Source organism: Euprymna scolopes, chromosome 38 (genome assembly GCF_053919585.1).
Source record: "Euprymna scolopes isolate OS-2025 chromosome 38, ASM5391958v1, whole genome shotgun sequence".
In the NCBI taxonomy this organism is placed as follows: Eukaryota; Metazoa; Mollusca; class Cephalopoda; order Sepiida; family Sepiolidae; genus Euprymna; species Euprymna scolopes.
In genome coordinates this window covers 20,963,478-20,983,321 of record NC_136519.1, presented here as the reverse complement: position 1 = coordinate 20,983,321, position 19,844 = coordinate 20,963,478, and the positions used below count along the sequence as shown (strand labels likewise).

Genomic DNA, 19,844 nt, shown 5'->3' with positions numbered 1-19,844 from the left:
ACTTGTAATACAGAATAGTTGCAAAACATCCCCACACTTCCCATGTTAAATAATAATTTCTAAATAATAACGTTAATGTTTCAGTGCCCAGGTCAAATTCTGCAAAAGTAGCGATTTCTGTTTATTTGTTTACGCTGTTATGGGTTTAAGTTTATGTACACATGCGCAACCGGAAGTCATAAACCGGAAAGTGGGTTACATCACTCGTTACAAGGTCATTTGAGTTTTATAATTATATATAGTTGGCCAGTTGATTGTAAATTCCAAGAGCGATGGGAGCCTTCTATCATGTCGGAAAGTGACACAATGTTCAACGAGCGAGATCGGAGATGCGCCGCTGTACATCTCATGCTCACTACTGATCCAAGTTATGACAACAAGACCATTGCAAGCACCCTCCAGATTCAAATCCAGACGGTTCAACGCTTGATGAACGTGCCGAGCATGATGAAAACAAAGTTTCCGGCCACGGTTATGATCTTTAATGTGATTTCAAGTGAGGGCTACACCATGCCACCTCATATCTTTGAAGTCGGCTTGAAAGTCAGCACCAAAGTGTACCTGGATGTGCTGAAAAATGTGGTGATCCCTTCATGCAATCAGATGGCCACTGGCAGACCCTGGGTGTGGCAGCAGAATTCGGCGTCTGCCCACAAATCCAAAGAGACTTAAGCTTGGCTTCAGAAGGAGTGCTACGATTTATACCTCTCTCTCTCTCATAGCCCACTGTTTCCTCTGACCTAAAACCGCTGGACTATTTCGTTTGGTCATACGTTGAGAACATCACAAACATGACTTCCCAAAACACCAAGGCTAGACTGATTGCTGCCATCCGCTAAGTATTCGCCAAGCTCCCGCTGGCACTTATGGAAAAGGCATGCTCCTAGTTCTTGACCCGTATCAAGACGATGATTGAGGCTGAAGGCGGCTACACTGAGTAGATGTCAGCTCTACTACATTATCCTGGATTGATTTTTTTTCATTAAAAGTTTTAAAATAAAGTTGTAGTGGCGTTTTCTTAAGGGCGACCCTTTTATCGTTCCACCCTGTAGAGTGCTCAACGATAAGAATTCTTTTCTTAAAGAGGCAATCATCATTATTACTATTCCTTCTGATCAAAATCTATTAGATGGCTCTTTTTTTTTTCTTCTTTTTTTTTAAATATCTCAAATTTAAATATGAAGCTGAAAGATTCTTTATTGATTGGTGGGTTGTTTTTGTTTTACGGCATATCAACCCATTTCAGGCTATTTAATGCCGAATCCAGTGATTTTGAAGAACAATCTTTTAAATAGAGTATATTTGTTTTGTTTTTTTTAAGTCGGTTTCTATTTAACCCATAGTTGGGACCCTAACAGGTACTACCAGTTCGAGTCAGAGTGGACTTGGGAGCAATTGCAATTAAAGTGTGGCTCCACACTCTCCAAAGCCTGTAAGCTGTGGCCTCACCATCGGATATAGTTTAAGGTCCTATCCAGGACCTGAAAGGTTCTTGAAATTCAGTCATATCTAATGATCATAAATTAAATTCAGTTCAAATCTGGTCTACTTGAATTTTTCCATGTTGTGTGTTTGTTATGCACCAAAAACACGCTTTAAAATACCGCAAGGCAATTAAAATTTAAGGAATATTTATTAATTCAGGTTTAATACATAATGTTAAAAGTCCACCAAATCCGGAAGTATCTGAACTTTCACAACAGGGTTTCCGTTCCTTTTTACTCCTTTCGTAAAACCAAACTAAACTAAATCCAACTTACATTTAGACTCCTTGGACATTGAAGATGTGTTCACAAACTCATAATGATCGGTTAATTAGTTTCGGAGTGAATTCTGTACATAAAATTATATAAACATACCTGATTTCATAACAATGAACAAAACCAAATTAAACTAAAGATAGGCCACATTTGAAACCTTTAGACGTTGCAGATGTGTTTCGAAATTCATAATTAGAATCGTAAAATATGGGCGTATAAAACTAAATTAAACTAAATATAGCCATTATTTAGACTTCTTAGACGTTGGAGATGTGTCCCAAAATTGATAATGATCGGTTAATTAGTTTCAGGGTGAATTCTGTAAATAATATTATATAAACATATCTGATTTTATAACCATAAAAATATTGGTGTATAATACTAAATTATAACCCACATTTAGACCTGTTAGATATTGCAGATGTGTTCCGAAATTCATAATGATCGGTTAATTAGTTTCGGGGCAAATTCTGTACATATAATTATGTAAACATACTGACTTTATTACAAAAAATATAGGTGTATAAAATTGAATTAAACTAAATATAGTCCACATTGGGGCTTTTTAGACGTTGGAGATGTGTTTCGAAATTGATAATGATCGGTTAATTAGTTTCAGGTTAATTGTGTAATAAAATTATATAGACATACCTGCTTTTCCATGGACAAAAGTATAGGTGTATAAAACTAAATTAAACTAAATATAGCGTACAATTGAATTCGTTAGACATTGCAGATATATTTCGAAATTGATAATGGTCGGTTTATTAGTTTCAGGGTGAATTCTGTAGATAAAATTATATAAACATACTTGGCTTTATAAGCATAAAAATATAGGCGTATAATACTAAATAAAACTAAATATAGCCCACATTTGGACTTCTTAAACGTTGGAGATGTGGCCTGAAATTGATAATGATCGGTTAATTAGTTTCAATATGAATTCTGTACATAAAATTATGTAAATATATCTGATATTGTAACGATAAAAACATAGGTGGGTTTGGTTCGTTTCAGCGTGGCCGATTTGGCACCATCGTTTCGACTTGGCCAATCAGTCGTGTGGTCGATTCGGCGGGTGACGATTGGGTGTCAAATTAACGTTTCGTCGTTATAGTCGGTATTTATTTGCTCCCCCACCGAGCAAATTAGGCACAATGCCGATTTTTAATGTGAGGAGTGAAGAGAGGGGGAAGGGAAAAAGGGGACCAGCTCCCGAGAGGTGGGAAATGGGAGCTGGTTAAAGGTCAGGCATGTGGGGTTGCCCCCACATCTGGTCTTTGCTAGTCATAGCTAGTCATAGCTTGCAGCATCTGCCGGAACAGATTGTGTTTATTTGCTCCCCCACTGAGCAAATTAGGCACAAGGCCGTTTTTAATGTGAGGTAAAAACCAGCTCCCCTAAAAGTAGGCAAAAAGGGGGCACTCTGGTTACCAAAAATAATAATTGTCCCAGTATAGAGGGTTTCCCCTCCATTGACTGGTACAAATTATCTTAAGTGCAGCATCTGCCGGAACAGATACTACACTTTGATCTTGTCACCCGGGCCCCCGAGGGGGTTTTGGGCAGTCCGTTTCGTCGTTATAGTCAAAGTTTTTTTTTGTTGTTGTTTAAATATATTTTTAAACTAGATTCAGTAAACGGAGATATTTTTCTTTAAATAAAATGTAAATAAAATTGTTAAAAGAATTAAATGATTGAATTAAAAATATTAATTTAAATACAGTAATTTTCAAAATGTTTTAAAATTTAAACTCATTTAATTTAAACTCATTTAATTTAAACTTAAAAACAGTTAAAGTGATATACATATTAAAATCTTCGAACCGTGTTTATTTAAAACACGACACAAAAACAGACAACAACATTCAGTCGTCAACAACGAGATTATATTTTCATATTGTTTTTCTTAATTTAAATATAGAACTTATATTTTAAAGTTTTTATCCTTAGATAATTAAATAAATTAAATAATTAGACTCCAGACTATAGGGAAATAGGGCCGCAGATGTATGGTAACATTTAATGCTATTAAAACTAAGCTGCTCTCCTTTAACAATTACAAGATGCCTCTCCAACCTCCTATATCCATGACAAATAGCACCCTACCTGAGAATTCTTCCTTCAAACTCCTCGGCCTGACATTTGCAGGCAATATGAACTAGAACAAATACATAGAGGACATTGCAAAGGCTGCGGCAAAGAAGGTAGTTTCCCTCTATCGAGCTAGAAGACAACTGCACCTTTACAAGGCCACCATTCACCCATGCATAGAATATTGTTGCCATATCTGGGCTGGTGCATCTACTACTAGTCTCTCTATCTTAGATAAAGTCTAAAAAAAGAATTGTCAATCTAATCGATCCCACTTTATCAACTAAGCTCTAACCCCTGTCCCATCGCCGCAATGTTGCATCACTGTGCCTGTTTTACAAATATTTTAATGGAATGTGTTCTGATGAACTCGTTTCACTCGTATCCCCTCGACGTACATATCCCCGACAAACCCGCTTAGCAATAAGATCTCACCCCCTTCACTATTGTTGTCCCTAAATTCCAGAAAGCTTTCTATTCTAATAGTTTCTAGACGTTGGAATTCCCTTCCTGCTGCCTGCTTCCCTGGCTGTACTGATATGCAGAAGTTTAAATGTAGCATAAACAAACATCTTGTTAATCTTTACTATACATGGCCCCAAATAATAGCCCCTTACGTCCAAGTGGGGATATGCTTTGTAAGGGGCGAACATGAGTAAAAAAAAAAAAAAAAAAAGAAAGAAAGAAAAAGAAAATAATTAATCAGAAAGAGTTTTGTAAAAACGTGATTTTTTCTTAAAAGCAGTTAAAATGATATTGTTTTTCTTAAAAGAAAAAAAAACAAAATGTTATTAAATCTTTATAAAAATGGCGATTGGCATGGTCGACATCGAATTGTCTCTCCACCGAATCGGCCACGCCGAGACATCCCATTCCCAAACTAAATATAACCTACATTTGGACTTCTTAGACGTTGTAGATGTGTCCCGAAATTGATAATGATCAGTTAATTAGTTTCGGAGTGAATCCTGTACATATAGGTATAGGTATGTATGTGTGTGTGTCTGTGTGTGTGTGTGCCTATATGTGTGTGTTTGTTTGTTTGTTTGTTTTAAAAGAAAACCCATTTGCCACCTGTTCCTTAATTGAGCACACATTCTTTTACTGTTAGATAATTCGATAAGTCTTACCTCTTCAAATCGAGATAGTTCACACATTTCGGGTGCACAGATGTGTGAAGAAAACCTCCTTCTAATGATTGTCATATAATATATATACAATTGCAAAAACACATACTTGGAATCATAAGTGTCGCCTTTGGTCATATTCCACAGGCTTGATGACTCTAACAAAAACCTTATTCTTGATTTAGCTTCTAATTTCAACCAAAGAGGAAAAGAAAGAGAAAGATAGATAGATAGAACAGGGCAGCGAGAGAAGGAGGGAGTCTAATGGCATTCAGTCTCCTGACAGTGCCCTATTGGGGATTTTTAATTGGAATTTGCTGGTTACTTTCCTCCTCTTCAATCGTCTTATCAGAGAGTCTAAGGTAAGGAACTTTGGCGCACGTATGGAAGCGGTACCCTCTCTGTATTTTTAAAACATTTTTAATTTTTCGTCTTTTTTTTACATTTTTTTTTCAGCGAATTATTATAGAACAGTCAGATTATAAAAAATAAAAAAATACAAAAAAAAAAAGTTTAATATTTAACATTTTTAAGAAGTGCTCTGTTTCCAATACAACGTTCTAGTAAATAGATTCCACATTTTGGAAGCATCGACTCATTTCGGCCAAATTTCGCGAATTTAGCCCCCCCTTTTTTTTAGCAGTTTGGCCTGATCAAAAAGGTTTTAAAAAAGGCTAAATTCGCGAGATTTGTCCGAAAAAAGTCGGTCCTGGATATGACCTTAAACTATATCCAGTGATGAGGCCCCAGCTTGCGGGATTTGGGGAGTGTGGAGCCACACTTAAATTACCATTGCTCCCAGGTCCACTCTGACCCGGAGTGGTTGTACCTGTTAGGGTTCCAGCTATAGGTTAAATAGAAACCGACTTGAAAATAACAAATATATTCTATTAAAACATTTATCTTCAAAATCTTTGGATTCGGCATTAAATAACCCGAAAAGGGTTGATATGCCGTAAAACAAAACAACCAACCAACGGAAAAAAGTCGCTGCTTTCAAAATGGAGTATAGATTTAATAGAGCATTCTATTAGAAATGGAGCTCGCCTAAAATATGTAAAATATTGAAAAGTTTTTTGTATTTTTTTAAATAGTCTGGTAGATTAGAACGACGAAAATAAAAAAAATTACAGAGGCGAGTACCGTTTCCATACGTACGCCCAAATTTTTAGTAATGTATTTTTATTTATTTATTTATTCACTAGAAGGGATTTGACATAATGGTAACAGTGTTCACTAACGAGCTGGGGGACCAAGGTTCGATCTTCGGTCGAGTTATACTGAAGAGTTAAAAATTTTACTTGATGCCCTTTACATGATAAGGCGAAGATCGAATATCAATGGCAAGCAAAATAATTTTGATCTCAATGTGGCAGCTAATGAAGAGGGAGCCTTCAGGTCGCCCTCGACTAAAATTGACCACTTCATATCGTTTAGATATGGTACAAAACCGAAAGGGAGGTGATAAATTGCCAGCCTACACGATGTGGTTCACTTTGACTTTGCAAAATTACCAAGCAGGGGAGCTTCAGACAATTAGCGATAAATCACTTCTCAAACAGAGAAAGTAAAGCTTGGGAGGTTGACCTTCTAGAACTGATCATAGTTTTGATTATTCTGACACAAACCGTATTCTTAATTTAGCTTCCAATTTCGCCCAAGGAGAGAGAGAGAGAGAGAGAGAGAGAGAGAGAGAGAGAGAGAGAGAGAGAGAGTCGAATGGTATTCAATCTCTCGATAACGCCCTATTCGGAATTGTTAATTAGAATTTGCCGGATACTTTCGGGGATCTGGCTTCCGAAGAGGTCCAGTTATTCTAAAGACTAAAAAAAAAAATGGTAACTGATGAACATTTGTTAAACACTTAGCATTATTAGGTAAGGATCAAGATTAAGTGGAGCAATCCTGGAAAGGAGTGGCGCCCTCCTGTACTTCTCGATCCAGTAGCTAATAAAAAAGGAAGTTCTCAGGTCGCCTTAGACTATGGTCTACCACTTTACTTTTTAGGGAAAACTTTATAGCAAATGCAATAATCTCAGTCGAATTTTTACACGTGAAATACATCTAATATATAATGTAAAGTTAGTATTTTTTATAATTTCCTTGTGATTCATAGTTTTCCTCTAAACAATTTTAGCATTTAATTATGGTTCGCCAGTCTTTCTTGTGGATCGTTGCAGCATACTGCCAAAAAGATTAAAATGAAATTCGGTTTATTCCCTTCCAGTGAATACTTTGTTCGAGTTGGTATTATTTTTAAGCAGCCTCTATTTGGAAAATAAGATGTATCTCTTTATTTGCCTACACAATTATTTCGGGCTGATGAATATATATATATATATATATATATATATATATATATATATATATATATATATATATATAACATTTTTATTTATTTTTTTAAAACAGTACACTTTGATTAATCAATTATCTTGACTTTGACTTTCCATGCCTCACTGACTTTAGCAAATAGGGTATACACCTTATAGGTATTTGCTAATATTTTCTCCTCTGAAGAGATGGTAGATATCGAAACCCTATAGGTTAAGGAGATAAAATACTGTTTAAAAAAAATAAAAATAAATAAATAAATAAATAATAAAATAATAAATAAATAAAAATGTTATATACGTCCAAATTAAAAAGGGCGACTTTCTAAGTAAATAAAAAAAAAAAAATTAGCTCCGAGGCGGAGCCAATATTAACCGTATGTATCGCTTGAAAAATAACAACAATAACAATATATATATATATATATATATATATATATATATATATATATATATATATATATATATATATGTGTGTGTGTGTGTGTGTATATATATATATATATATATATATATATATATATATATATATATATATATATATATATATATATATATATATATATATGGCATAATCAAGTTGTACACACCGGTTCCCGTCAGATCACCGGAATTAAGCAACGTTGCGCCTGGCTAATACCAAATGGGTGACCATTTGGGAATTCTAGGCGCTGTATGTCCTCTCTGCTTATATGGGCATTCTTTCCTGTTGTCCTGAACATCCACTTGTTGCTACCGGTATTTAACAACGCCGACTCATGAGTGGTGTGGTTAGAGATTGCGCAACTTTTGCCACAAAAATTATACAAGCAAGCACCTTTACACTGGGTATCCATAGGTCTGTCCAGAGTGAATGAAGCTTATATATATATATATATATATATATATATATATATATATATATATATATATATATATATACATATATATATATATATATATATATATATATATATATATATATAGAGAGAGAGAGAGAGAGAGAGAGAGAGAGAGAGAGATAAATTAATTGTAGTGATTCAATGAATTTCAAAAAACATTTTTAAAGTGAAATTTATGAGTTTCATATCAAAGATTTTTATTGTTCTAAGCAAGACAAAGAATACTTGAGAAAATTTTATCTCCTTAACCTATAGGGTTTCGATGTCTACCATCTCATCAGGGGAGAAAATATTAGCAAATATTTATAAGGTGTGTACCTTATTTGCTAAAGTCAGTGAGACATGGAAAGCCAAAGTCAAGATAATTGATTACTCAGAAGTCATATAGTAATGGAATTTGAAGAAAAAGATATAAAAGTTTTAGATTCAAAATGCGTGGTGAAATCCAGCAAATCCACTTTAAGAGTTTACTTCGTCGTCGTCGTCGTTGTTGTTGTAGACGACGAACAAATAAAAAAAATTAACAAAATATGGAAGTGCATTTGTTAGTCGTTTAACTTCATTTTTACATTTTCATGTATTAGGATAATGATTATCGTTTGTAAAATTACCGCCAGCAAAACTTTATACTTTTCGACGGCCAGCCAAACAACGCATGTGCGCGCATTGTTTGGATGATGGCAAGACTATGTGTTGTTCGTTTACCCGAGCTTCTGTACATGTCTTCAAATTAGGGTGAATGTGAAAGGCAGTAAAAAACAACCCATTTTACTTTTTTTGGAACTTTGAACGTTAACTTTATTAATGCTATATAGTGATATAATTATATTGAAGATGTTAACTCTAGACTAAACTGACAAGATTAGCTCCCAGATATTTGCGTTTCCTTTTTTTATTATTATTATTTTGCCGAAAAAAAAATTACGGAAGTTTATTGAACGAAATAATACGAACTAAATTTTTATCAAATATTTTATTTCCTTAACCTATTTCTTTTAATAAAATTCCGCAATTTTCTTTTTTTTTTTTTTTTATCGTAACCAATCATTATAAAATATACGCTTTTATTTGGAAGCTAAACTCTGCAATATATAAAAATATATATGAAATGCGTCGGTACTTCGCCACGGTACAATCATTTTGGCCACGTAGTTTAATTGTTTTTTCATATAGGTGGGATGGGGGGCATATTTCCACCGGGCAACGCCGGTACACGGGTGCTGCTTGTTTAAAATAAAAAATTCGAAAGTTTTTGGCAAATATTGTTTATACATGTCAGAAGTAAACTTTCGGTTAAAATTTGGCTAACCTACATCCCACGTATAATGGCTTTAACTTGAACACGCTATTTTAAAAGTAGTGCAATATATGGTTCATAATTTTAAAGAATAGTGTATTTAATGAAAAGTATCGACGCAGTGATGAATTGTTTATGTGAAACAGATAAATAGTAATTTACCTGTATTCAAAGTTTCTATGATGATATCTTACTTTACGACAATCTCACGAAAAGATAATTTGTTTTATTAGAAAAGTATATTACGTTGTATGAAAGTATTTTGGTAATTTATTTATCCCGCTATGTATAAATCTTCTTTATGGTGTATCGTGACAGGAAGATCGACGTAGTTTTAGTTTATTGCTATCCTGGGTGCCCGGCGTCGCCCGGGGGTTTGGAAGTGTGTTGCAAAAAAAAAAAAAAAAAAAAAGTGGTAGTAGGCAGACAGGCTAGAACCCGTGCCGCGAAGGAGGAAAAGAACGTGAAAAAAACAAAAAAAAAAAAAAAATAACAAAAAAAACGTGACGTCTTTACCGTTGCGTCAATCGCCAAACCGGAAATGGCGAAGGTTTAAATTAAGGCTATTCAACCGAAAAAAGGGGATGACTTTCGAAAATATCGGCGAAAAAAAAACGACCCCTCCCTGTAGAAAAATGCTCAGTTGAGGGTGAAGGAATTAATGTTTTGAGCCAATTTTTCGATATTTCTCATCCGAAGGGTCGGGCTTCAAAACGATACCAATCTCCTGAAAATCCGTTGCCTCTTAAAAACAGCTTTTCTTTCTTCTAGATAAAAAGAATAATTTTTACAGGAGAATATTTTACGCTACACCAGCCAAGGGAGATAATAAAATCTTAACAAATCATTTCTTATTAAAAGAACAGATTTATTATAATCTGAAGATATAGCTCAGTTGTGGAGTATTCGACTATAGATCGAATGATCCCCTGTCACAGCCTGGGTGTACACCACAATTTTATTTTAATTTTTCTTCTTAGTTCAATTTATGATACAAGAATAGGTACCATTTAAAATCGCCGCAAATCATTTTTTTTCGTTTGCATATTTTAAAACTAAACATTACTCAGAAGTGACTTTTCCAGGGCCTTCATTGTCAAGCCCAAATATCAGTTGACGTGATATTGTAAACAAACACAGACGGAATTTGATGAATGACGTTATCATTATTATTTTTTATTTATTTATTTATTGCGAATTTGTCCACCGGGCAAGTTATTCTTTGTAATATATAAAAATCAATAGAGGATTGATTCTCTAATAATCCATACGCAATCTGCATAAATTAAAATACCATGTTTAAGCGTATTGTACGACCGGGCAACGTCGGGCTGCATGCTAGTTACATTATATAGAATAGATTAACTATAAAATCAAAGCGGAACAGTTTAACGATATAGACGCATAAATTATAAGTAAGTAGTTGTTAGTTTTCATGAAAATGTTAAATTGTGATATTCCGAGAATAATCGATGTTTTTGTTTTTTTACTTAGGAGTCACCATTTTTCAAGGCCCAAAGGCCACTCGAGGATAAGTGTTAATGAATGTAAGGCCGCAAAATTGGGTGGAATTTGATTATTTATGGGGACGGTTAAGCAAGAACTTTACATTGGATTTGTATTCTACGATGTTGCATTCAACTGGGAAGCAAGCCAGCAGAACAGTGTTCCACAGGCAGGCAGTTCTGTGAAAGAAACTTTGCGTTTAGATTTAGGCACAGATAGTGAATGGGGGAAATTGTTGATAACTAATCGAGTGTTTTTTTGTGAAAGTTTAGCAAGGGGGAATCATAGATTGGAGTGTAGTCGTCTCTTCTGTGGGAAAGAGGTTGCAGAGAAGAGAAAAGGGTATCAACTGCTATGTTTCGAAGCCGGTCTTTGAACTCTATCAATGCATGATGTTTTAATTGGGCGGTAGTGGAGAAATAGCTGATGAAAGTTGATGCTAACCTCTCTTTGAAAAGTTTGTTTGGGAGAGTCAGAAAAAACGGATAAAATATAATAAGTATAAAATAAAGATGAACTGAATGCAGAATTTGTTTTGAAACATGAGTACATACAACAGTTGGTTAGAAGAATAGTTTAATATGTGAGTGGTAGTTTTTTTCTATAATGAATGCAGTTTCATGAGACAAATCGACTTTATTTTATTATATAGGAGATCATTCTTATATAGAAGTAAAGAGGATTATTCTTTTGCCATCTAATTTACATACCTGTTTGTGGTGTGTATAGACGCACGTATTTATATGCGTACGTTTGTACACACCACAAACATGTATGTAAATTAATGTTAAATATAAGGTGTTAGATGACGACGCTGAAAATAAAGAATTACTCTATCTCTGAATAATTACAGAGGCATTAAGAAATATCCAGATGTAGTTGAATCAACATAAAGTGATTTGGGTCGGGAGAAATAAAGATTAGCCAAGGGAGAGACAAGTGACTTATTCAGTTTATTATAACTTAGGACTAATTCGAGAAAATAAAACGTATTCTATATCATTTTTGGTAGGATCCTTTGCGATGAATAATTTGTATATTTATTTATTTACCGATTATTATCCTCATCTTAATAGTTCTTGTTGTTTTTGTTGTTGTTCTTTCATCACGTTTAAGCCAATTCATCCTCTGGCCTTCTTCAGGTGGTTGGTAACCGCGACGGGATAGGAATGCTGCCTCGCTTAACTGTATCCTCACTAATTACTATGACCTTGAACTATATCCGATGGTGAGGCCACAGCTTGCGGGCTTTGGGGAGTGTGGAGCCACCCTTTAATTGCCATTGCTCCCAGGTCCACTCTAACCCGGAGTGGTCGTACCTGTTAGGATCCCAACTATGGGTTAAATAGAAACCGACTTAAAACAATACAAAAACAAAGATACTCTATTAAAAAAAGTGTTCTTCAAAATCACTGGATTCAGCATTAAATGACCTGAAAAAGGTTGATATGCCGTAAAACAAAAACAAACAAACAAACGAACAAACTAATTACTGCCTTCCATGGTTGTTTTGTCTCACCACATTTTTGGCCAACAAGAACGAAAACGTGGATATATAAGACCAAAAAAATCCAACATTGATCACCCTCTGGAACTCGTGGCGCAGTGGATAGAGGCGATGAAAACAGCTCCGGGTAAGCATTGCCTGATGATAGCAGTTTAAATCCTACCCCAAAAAAGGCCAGAGGAATAGTTGACCGAAACATGGTGAAGCAAAAACAACTATGAAGATGAGGATAACAATCCACAAATAAATAACTACCCCCCCCTCAAAAAAAAAAAAAAGAACGTATTCTTTCAAACATAACTTACTTTCAGAACTAATGTACATTTTAGCACTTGGTTTGTGCTATTAATAGTATAGGAAACAAACGTTGATTGACTCATATTTAGTATAATAATAGTTTTTGTTGAGCATCATTCATTCATTTCCTATGAATTTGATGATTGTTAGTACTCCTTTCCCAGACATTTTTCTAGTTGCAATTCTTTCTGGAAAGATATCGGGAATTTTTACGCGACGGATCAGGTAAAGATTGCTAATATTCCTAAGTAAAAGTGTTTCTTTGGAACGAATTGGATTCGAATTTGTCACACTCATGTTGTCAGTCTGTATCATTAACCACTTAGCCACCACTACCTCTCTGAATCCACTGTTATGAATAATAGTGCTATTGTTGTTATTAAGCGAATTAGACTTCTGCATAAAGCTCCTGAAGATCGTTCCTTAAGAATTCTAATTTTTTTTAATGGTAATCCCCACTTATGAAGACACAGAAGCCACTCGAGGAAAGGGTTATTGCGTGTACAGTAATCAATGGGATAATATCGTAGTAACCGTTAGTAATGGAGATTTGATACAGTGTCTTACTTAAGGGGGGTGGTTTATCAGGAGTTTGTTTATGTTGGACTTGAAGACATCCAAGTTTTAGTCAGGTGGGAAACAGACAAATGGAAGAGAGTTCCACAAGCGTGCACTTCTAAGAAAGAAACTTTGTTCATGGAATCTGCGTTTTGAATTAGGCACAGATAAAAAATGGGGTAGTGATTTCAGCTAGACGGGTGTTTTTCGTGAAAGATTGGTAAGGGGGGACCAGAGATTGGAGCTCAGACGAGCACTTGTCATGGAAGTAATGATAAAACAAAGACAGGCTCGCAACATCTCTTCTGTGGGAGAGAGGTTGCAGGGAAGGGAAAAGAGCATTTCCCTCTAAGCCACAAAGTCTATTTTGTACTCTGTCAAGGCAGGATAGGCTGTTTTTAGCAGCTCCTGCCCAGATGTGGCAGCAGTACTCCATCCTTAGACGTACTTGGCTTTTATACAGATAGAGAATTGCATCAGTAGTGAAATATCTTCTGGAGCGGTAGAAGGATCCTACCATTTTTCCAGCGGCCTTGGCAACAGACTTGATGTACGTGTTTCATTTCAGGTCAGAAGTAAAGGTCAATCCCAGAAGCTTATCAAAACATGGAGCCTCCCCTAGACGAGAGCCATCCATTTCAATTGATGCCAGATGGGGATCAGAGCGTTGATGATGTAAAGATAAAGCTTGGTTTTGGATGCATTAAAATATTACCCATTTTTTCCACCTCTTCCCTCACTGTACCATGTTCTCAAGATAAGAGGAGAGCGAATCAGAGAGAACTTTGTCATTTACGGCCTTTGATGTGTTGCCATAGATGGTCGTATCATCAGCATAGATGTCAACGAATGATTTAAGTATGTTTTGGGAGATCATGGATGAAGATCAGGAAGAGAGTTGGGCCCAGATGGACCCCTGAGGGACTCCAGCATCAATACTGTGGGCCTCTGATTTCTGCCCATCAATCACTACTCTTATGAGCCTATCAGAGAGAAATGATTTAATAATTGAGAAAATATTTCCAGTTATACCGTAGCTGGAAATCTTGTGAAATAGGCCTTTATGCCATACCTTATCGAAGGCCTTTGACATGTTAAGAGCAATTGCCCTAGAAAGGAAGCCTTCGTCGAGAGATTCACTAATCCTATGAGATATAACTGTTAGCACATCTGCTGTAGATCTGGCAGAACGGAAACCATATTGCATGTCACTAAGAAGGTTATTTCTTCTGAGGATTCCAGCAACTTACTCATGACACAAAGGAGACTTATTGGTCTGTACTGAGAGGGAGATGACTTATCACCTGAATTCTTAAATACAGGGCATACTAATGAGGTTTTCCAGGGTGTTGGGAAGCACTTCCTCTTAAGACAACGCTTAAACAGTTTTGTAAGTATGGGGGCAAGTTCTGGTTGAAGCTTTTTCAACCCTATAATTAGAATGCCGCCAGGGCCAGTTGTTATACTGGAATCAAGGTTTTTGATTAGTTTTTGATTTTGTGACCTCACGCATAGATATTTGTATGTTGCATAACGCGTTGTGTGTTATAGGAGGAAATATGGGGAGTTGACGGCCTTCGTCGCATAGGGTAGAATTAGCTGCAAAGTTCTTGGCAAATAGTTTGGCCTTGTCTGATGCTGACGTGATGACCTCAGATCCATTGATAATGGTTGCGATAGAACGCACGCTTTTGTTCAGGATCCTGTTTGCTATTTGCCAGAACTGGTGGGAACCAAGCCGCTGCTCAGCTACTTTGGATTTAACGGACTGAGCATATAGCTCTCTTGCATTTTTTATTACTCTTTTACAGTGGTTGCTGGCAGTCTTGAAAGCAGCCTTAGTCTCAGTGCATCTATTACGTTGGTAGCTATGGAAAAAGTCATTTCTGTGTGTGATGGCAGCAGCACATTCTGGGGAGAACCATGACTGGCTGTTAAGTTTTTGTTGGAATTTTTTGGATGTTATGAATCGGTCTATGTCTACAATTAACCATTCGGTCAGGTCTGATACTATAGAGGACACATCCTTTTTAAACATGGAATGCAGAGGTAGATCAGATATGAATGTACAGAAGCTATCCCAGTCAGCCGTAGAGTATCGATATACAGTACAGTGGAGAGGTACGTCTGAAGACTTATTACATTTCATTTTTATCTTAACTGATACAACCGAGTGGTCAGACGATCCCAGAGAAGATAGAACGAAAAATGAACATAGCTCAGGGGAAGTTGAGAGAAAAAGGTCTAGAAGGCTTGCATACTGACCTGTAGTATCGGCCACACAGGTTGGTTTGTGAACAATCTGGGTGAGGTCATAGGCAATGGCAAAATCATGACATCCGCCTTGTTCGAGTGGGTCAGCCATTCCACATTGGCGACATTGAAGTCACCACAAATGTGAATGTTAGCCGAAGGATGAGCAGAAAGGATGTGGTGATAGAGGGCAAATATAAATGTGGTAGTAAGCAAGTGCAAGGTAAATTAGGGTCTTCTCTGGAGGTTTTCCTAACACACGGAAAAAACATCTTTAATGTAGGTACATATTGCATGCCATGGAAATCTTGGGGGTCAGATTTAGATGTTAAGTTAGAGTATCCTTTATTTATGAACTCGTCTATGCCAATTTCGCTTAGGAAGAGTATGTCCGGTTTCGTCTCCTTTAATTGGGGTTCAACCTTTGGAAGGTTGGAACGTAGATGTTGGAGAAGAAGATATGGTTGTAGGGATCTACGTTCTAGGTTTATTCGCGATTTTTTTTTCTGCAGAACGTCCTTGTTATTAGGAGTTATTTAGTAACTTGAAGAATTGCAGATTTTTACCCCCGAAATCAAGAACAGTAAAACTCGCAATAGTGCAGAAATAACGTTGTCAATCTCACCCAATTGATTTACAGATTCGTGTGTCTTACACGCAGGCAAAAATGACTAGAAAACGATAGATTCGGACATACGAAGCTGTCGTTAGTTTACCTTACTAGACGAGTAAACTAAGATTTAGTTTTCCCCGTAGTCGTTCTGTAAGTACTCCCCCAGACATTTATGTAATTTATAATTTATGTAATGTATAATTTATACCGAAAACAAACTTACGGTTGTGGACAATTATATTTATTTCCTGAATTTTATAATTTTATAATTGAATTATCGTTATCTTATTCACAAATTATTAAATAGTTACTAGTTTTTTTAAAATAATTTTATTATCCTATTAGAAATGGGTGAGATTATCGATTTTTTTCACAAAAGGTTGATAGTTAGAGTATGTACAGCGCAGGCAAAAAGAAAGTCCGCACTCATAATTTTTTTCAAAAACTGCAAATTTAAGCTAAATTTAATGTAATTGTTTAAACAACCTATACCTCATTTGATTGGCCTTTTATTCCTCTATAATCTTACCCGTTCATGTTTGACTTTTAACTGAAATATTGTAGTGTTCACGTCAATTTTAAAAAATAACTTCAAATTAAGGAGGCAAAAAGAAATTCGCTTAAAACCAGCTTAAATTATCGTCCCTAAAGCAGTATAAAATATATACCAACAGGCAACAAAGCATCTCTAATCGTAATTGTTGTTGTTGTTCCAAGTTATACAACGTAATATTTAGTTCATATACCACGAGTTTCTCTTAGTGATCGTCAGAAGTTATTAATCTTCACCTTTCTGGTTTATCCAATCGAGAAATCGGCCGCAGATTGAAATGTAATGAGAAAATGGTACGAACGACAGTGCAAAAGCATCAAAATACCGGCAGTGTTCGTGGTGCCCCTAAATATGGTCGTACCAAAGTTAATTCTAACAGGAAAGATAATGCTATCAAGATCCACAGGCTAAGAAACAGATTTGAAACGGCTCCCTAAATCCAACAACAGTGCAATCTTATTAAAAAGTGCTTTCTTTCTACTGTCAAGAACAGATTAAAGGAATTTAATTTGAGAGGATATGTTGCAAGACGCAAGGCAATGATTTCTGTAAAGAACAGAAAGCGCCGTCTGGACTTCGTCAGATGCAATGAAGGTTATGACCCTTCATATTGGTCAAAAGTGCTTTTTAGCGACGAAAGCAAGTTCACTAGGCTAGGCAGTGATGGAAAGACGAAGAATGTAATCTTAGGTGCTCAGTTTCAACGCTGTAAGGTGGTGGAGTTTCAGTTTTGGTGTGGGGCATTATTAGAACCAATGGTCCAATAGTTTGCTTGTAAGGTCGAATTTATTCGACCAAGTACATTTATATGTTGACTGAGCATTTTCTACCCTATTTTGGTCGGAATTTGGATTATAATCCTATCTTCATGCAGGATAATGCTCCCATTCACACAGCTGGCAATGTCAAGAGGTTCCTGGAAGAGCATGATATTTCGTGTTTGGATTGGCCTGCACAATCTCCAGACCTCAATCCTATCAAAACCGTATGGCATTACATCAAGCAACAGCTACGCAATGATAAAATTTCAAATTTGAAAGAACTTTGAATAAAAATTTTTAAAAAGTGGGATGCCCTTTCCCCTGAGTACTGCTGCAGTCTAATTCAAGGAATTCCCAAAAGATTGCCGGCTGTCAAATTGCAGAAGGGCTATGCTACTAAATATTAACTAGTTTATTGTGTTCCTGTTGTATTTGTGTTGCATTAATGTCCTAAAGTTACATTTAAATAACAATTTTCCATTGTGCGGAATTTCTTTTTGCCTCCTCAATTTGAAGTTATTTTTTTAAATTGACGTGAACACTACAATATATCAATTAAAAGTCAAATATAAGCAAGTAAAATTATTGAGGAATAAAAGGCCAATCAAATGAGGTGTAGTTTGTTTAAACAGTTCCATTAAATTTAGCTTAAATTTGCAGTTCAAAAAAAAATAAAAAGTACGGACTATGTTTTTGCCGCCTGTGTATATTAAAATATAGATATCGTGTACAGGAAGGATTTATTCCCAATTTTAATAAGAATATGTTGTTAATTTTTTTCTTTAAACCCAACGTCGTCTTCCCTATGTAGTCAGCACTGAAAGCACATTTAAAATCATAAATCACATTATTATTATGGGTTGGGGTAGAACGTCTTTTCGAGAGAGCGCCAAATAAGGGTTTGTGGATACGACAACACGCACGTTCGAAATAAAATAGCAAATTGAGCTGAACTTTTCATTGTACATTTAACCGCCGTATTTTATTTTTATTTTAGAAAAAATAGATATTTCCCTTTTAATGATTGACCTAATCACATCAAGATGCTATTGGTAATGGATCTTATTTCTTCGTCCAATTTTGGTTGTGAACAAGCCATAAGGAATCTGTGTGTTAGGGTTCAAATTACGTTTAATTTTCGTTTGCTTGGACAAAATAAATCATAGAAAGTGTATAATCCAGTATATATATATATATGGACAAAATAAATCATAGAAAGTGTATAATCCAGTATATATATATATATATATATATATATATATATATATATATATATATATATATATATATATATATATATATATATATACAGTGATGATCATATTTATTGGCACGGTAAAATAAAACTTAAATTTTGTCTAATAAATTCTAAAAAAGGGATTAAATTAAAGAAAATAACAAAGTATATTATGTATTTTTAACTGGCCTTTCTGATGCAGCAATCGGATTTTAGAAAAAATAAATAACAAAGGAACAACAAACATAATTGCAAAAAACCCTTGTTCAAAATTATTGGCACGGCTTTGTTTTTCTTTTAGTATCAGTATAATATCAATCAATTTCCGGTTTACGTGCTTTCTGAACTTTTTTATAGCCATATTATGCTTGTTTAACGCTAATTCAGTGAATAATTTTTTTCAGATAATTTTTAGATAGCGATTTATTTAAACTATTATAAGTGACTAAATTATAATTTTCAATCGCCATGGTTAAAACTAAGGAACACAGCGAAGACGTCAGGAAGCTTGTTGTAGCATGCCATACCAATGGGGAGGGCTATGATAAGATTTCAAAGAAGCTAAACCTTCCCAAATCCACTGTTAGAGCCATAATAAACAGGTTCAAATCGCAAGGCCACGTTATGAGGTAGAGGGAGAAAAAGGATTCTTTCCCCAAGAGATGAACGGAAAATTGTTCGACAAGTAAAACAAAACCCAAGGATCTCTGTTGGGGAGATTGTTGATGAACAGAGCACCTCTGGAGTGAATGTATCTCGACATACAGTTGGTAGAGTTTTGAAGAGAGCTGGTTTAAAAGCATGTCGTCCGAGAAAGACTCCCTTATTGAAGCCTATGCACCTGAAAGCAAGGCTAGCCTTTGCAAAACGTCATATTGATAAAGATGTTGCATTCTGGAAACGTGTTCTATGGACTGACGAAACGAAAATAGAGTTATTTGGCCATAATAAAGTGTCTTATATTTACAGAAAATCTGGCGAAGCTTTCCTGCCTAAGAACACCATACCCACAGTGAAGCACGGTGGAGGCATTTTGATGTTTTGGGGATCCTTTGCTGCCTCTGGAC

The 19,844-nt window shown here is 35.5% G+C and overlaps 1 protein-coding gene and 1 pseudogene across 1 annotated transcript in view; both read left to right on the top strand.

The window, feature by feature from the left end:
- Positions 1–4,972: 4,972 nt before the first annotated feature.
- LOC145263032 (uncharacterized) overlaps positions 4,973–19,844 on the top strand; it is a 376,016-nt gene continuing 361,144 nt past the window's right edge. The window contains exon 1 of the mRNA XM_080119864.1: positions 4,973–5,343. Within this exon, the coding sequence (XP_079975990.1) occupies positions 5,246–5,343 (98 nt within the window). The 5' untranslated portion in view covers positions 4,973–5,245. The remainder of the gene's footprint in view (positions 5,344–19,844) is intronic.
- Positions 7,877–7,994, top strand: LOC145263335 (5S ribosomal RNA; annotated as a pseudogene).